This window comes from Panthera uncia, unplaced genomic scaffold (genome assembly GCF_023721935.1).
Source record: "Panthera uncia isolate 11264 unplaced genomic scaffold, Puncia_PCG_1.0 HiC_scaffold_279, whole genome shotgun sequence".
In the NCBI taxonomy this organism is placed as follows: Eukaryota; Metazoa; Chordata; class Mammalia; order Carnivora; family Felidae; genus Panthera; species Panthera uncia.
Window position 1 is genome coordinate 35,917 of NW_026059406.1, and position 3,750 is coordinate 39,666.

The 3,750-nt window shown below is 46.7% G+C and overlaps 1 gene segment (V, D, J or C); it reads right to left on the reverse strand.

The window, feature by feature from the left end:
- Positions 1–526: 526 nt before the first annotated feature.
- On the reverse strand, positions 527–1,502 carry LOC125917893 (T cell receptor beta variable 28-like). The segment is given in 2 exon segments: positions 527–1,166; positions 1,296–1,502. Coding segments are annotated over 2 exon segments (459 nt in total).
- Positions 1,503–3,750: the final 2,248 nt, after the last annotated feature.

Here is a 3,750-nt window from a genome sequence, read left to right on the forward strand (position 1 = left end):
ACGTTTTCGTTTTCAACATGACACCTGCATCTACCCAAGTGAGGTTCTGCTCCCTAACGATCCCTGTGAACAAACACATTTTGTGTCTCTTATTACCTACCGCTCTCCCTTCCACGAACTTTTTCTCCTTCTCGGTAATCCTGAGTTCACGAGTTGTCTGAGAACTTGTCATCACCCTCTGTATCTACGTTACTCACGCTCAGGAGTTCACATCGGAGGAAGCCCCCCTCCCGACTTATTTTCCTGTATGACTCAATTATTGAGAGACGCCATTGTAGAATCTTTGAAGGATCTTTGCAAATCTGAGGGTCTTTTTCTTTACTTGATCAGGCTTCAGTTTTATCAAAATTCCCCTACATCTGTATCTGAAAATTGAAGTTCGCATTAGGAAATATTCACTTTGGGTTAATGCCCTCTGGTCTAGTGTAATATCAACCAGGGGTAAAGATTTTGATTATGACAGGAAAGATGTCTTAGAGGGACAAGAATGGGGAAAAAAAAGGAAGCAAGGAATATTAAAGTCAAGGCAGGGATTCCATACAATCTCATGTGATAACTTTCCCTAATTTGGGTTAGGAATCTGTTTTTTTAATTTTAAAATTTTTATTCATTTTTGACAGAGAGAGAGAGGGAGAGAACAAGTGGGGGAGGGGCAGAGAGAGAGAGAGAGAGAGAGAGAGAGAATCAGAAGCAGGTTGGACGCAGGGCTGGAATTCACGAACCACAAGATCACGACCTGAGCCAAAGTCGGAGGCTTCACGGGCTTAGCCACCCAGGTGCCCCACGGTTTGGGAATCTTGAAGGCAGTGTCCCCTCCCTCCTTGGTTCGCCTCTTTCTTGTGCAGAGAGGATGTGGCTGTGCAGCGCTGTGGATAAACTGCTCGCACAGAAATACACAGATGTCTGATTGGTGCTGGCAGAGTCCAGGGTCAGGGGAAAATTCGGCAACTCGTTTCGAGAGACGTGATACCCCTCAGGGACGTCTCCTTTTTCAAAGGCTTCAGTACCAGTTGAGTAGTAGATCAGCTGCAGGCCAGATCCAGGGTCTTGGCGATACCAGTACATTGAAAAGTGATTCATATCCTGTGTGCACTGGAGGATTAATTTCTTTCCTGTCCCCAAGATCTTATGTCTTGGGAACTGTGTGACTACAGCATCCTTGAGGCCTGTGGCAGAAAAAAAAAAAAGTGGTCAAATAAAGGCAGAGCCTGGGGAGGGGAGACTGATGCTACTGTCCTGAAAACACGTTCTCTGGGTGGATCCTGGGAAGACGGTGACAGGTGCCCAGGACTCACCTACTCTGACGAGACAAAGGACAACACAGCAGAGGAACCTGGTGCCCATAGCAGGACCTGATGAATGGTGCCATCTGGTGCTGTGATGAACTTAGTCTCCGAGGCCCACACTTTTTCAGCTGCTTCCTGGCTGGAGACCACACCCGCCTCCCTCACTGCTTCAGAGAAGAATCAAAAGCCTCTTAGGCTTAATAGAATGTGGTTGGTTTCCTTCATTTAGGTCACACAATCACGTATGATGTTCTCTTAAAGCATTAGCGTGGCAGGTTTTTTGGGTTTTTTGGTTTTTTTACCTCTATGAATTCTAATTTCCCTTATACGATATATCCTTTCTGATATGGTGGGTTCGTGTTTTTAGAATTTTTACCAGACCCGGGGCACCTGGGTGGCTCAGTCAGTTGAGTGTCCAACTTCGGCTCAGGTTGTGATCTCATGGTTCATGAGTTCAAGCCCCACATCAGGCTGGCTGGTGTCCCCCTGTCTCTCTGCACCTCCCCCAGTCGTATGCTCTTGCTCTCTCTCTCTATCTCTCTCTCTCTCGAAAATAAAAAATAAAATCAAATAAAAGCATTAGAATTTTTACCAGACCCTTATTGTGAGTTGAGCAGTGTTGCATGAACCCTTGAGATTTTCTCCAAACACTTCTCTGGAAACTCACTTCCTCATGGGAAACCATGGTACCTCTCTCCGCAGCTTGAAATTTTACTGTAAAAGTACTCTGATTTTAGCCAGGCTTAATGTCTTCATTTCCATGAATTTCCACCATAGAATCTCGGCATGCTTTCCCCATAATGCCTGTGTTTCCTGGGCTGTGAGCAGGTTGTGGTGGAGGGAATGGAACAGGAAAAGGTGCACAAACAAAGGAAAATCTGGTAGGTGCCTGGAACATGCTCAGAGGTGGTCTGGATCTGTTGTAGGAACTCGTTTTACCGGAGGTTTACCAGTGGGGACAAACACTTTGCAGGCACTGGTAGTTGTTGATCCCTTTGGGTGACCTCGTAACTGCTCTCAAAACTGCTTGCCTGGGGAAAAAAACATTTCAGGGAAATTGTGGGATGTGAGTCACCACAGATGAACTGAAGTTCCAATGTCATAGATGTGGCTTTCCGCCGTTTAACGCTATTTCTAGGATGATTTTTTTTTTTTCTCAAATTCTGGGCCACCTGAGGAGGTGGCTGTGGATCGTCATAGAATGCTAGCACAGAGCGCAAAGATGGGTCCAGGGCCTGAAGAAACCTCCTCCTTCTTCCAGGAGGCACTGCACGCATCAGGGAATCTTCTTTGGTGTGGCCAGCAGCAAGTGAGCTGTGGATCAGCTGTAGCCCCAACCCTGGGACTTGGTCACGCCAGAACATTCTGTTAGGAGCAAAGTCCTAAAGACATTCAAACAAAAGCTTCCCCTCCCCCCCCCCCCCCCCCCGCCCCATTCTGGATTTCCTGAATATTCAAGTGATCTGGGAGAGAAGGAGGCAGAAGTGATAGGCAGGGTCCACCAGGAAGGTCGTTTGGTCCATGAAAAAAAAAATAAGGTTTATGCCACAGCCTAGAAATCCCAGTGTGTGAGTTTTCCTTGCGCTGCATGATCTCACCCGCTCCCAGGAGACAAAAAGCTGGTTCCTCAGAGGAGCCTGCTCCCCAAGGCATGATAAAAGAAGGGACGCGTCATCTTCCAGCTCTCGTCAGCCTGTAGGTGGTTTGCCTGTGATGTCACTGTCCCACCCGCGCCCATGGTCCCAGATCCTGCAGAAATGGAGTCCTTCCTTCCCATCACAGAGCATCACCCGGCTAGGCTCCACTCCTCTGGGCAATTCAGATTGGGAGACGTGGTTGTTCTTTTGGGTTTATACATGCTATTCCTTTGCGTTCTTTCTGCCTCAGACATAGCTTTTCATCGCCGGCATTCTTTGACGACCACTACTGCCTCTAGGTTAGCGGTTACTATGGAAGGCTCTAGAGGGAAACTGCCTGGATTCGAATACTGGTTCCGCCGCTTCCTTTCATCGTAGGTGAGCAAACGAACCGTTTCGTGCCTTAATTTTACTGTCACTAATTCGTGCCAATGAAAGCGTGTGCCTCGCGGAGATGCTGTGAAGATCGAATGGGTTAAAATTCAAACGTTAAGAGGTTGTAACAAAGCCCCGTATAAAGTACCCACTCGTTAAGATCGAGCTCGCAAAATGGTGAACTAGAAGCGCTGCTAATGATGTTACCGCTACTAACATCATCATTTATTATTGAGTCAAATTTTTGTGCTGGGGGTTGCGTTAGGCAGTCCATACACGTTTTCTCGACTAAATAAAAACTCTGGGAGATACATATTACTGACTCCATTCTACAGACTAGGAAATGTCTTTAGAGAGGCTCAGCACCTTGGTAAAACTAGGAAGTGGCCAGGTAAGTCGAATTCCAAAACCTGCATTTTCAACTATTAATAATGAATTTCTCAAGGTTTTTC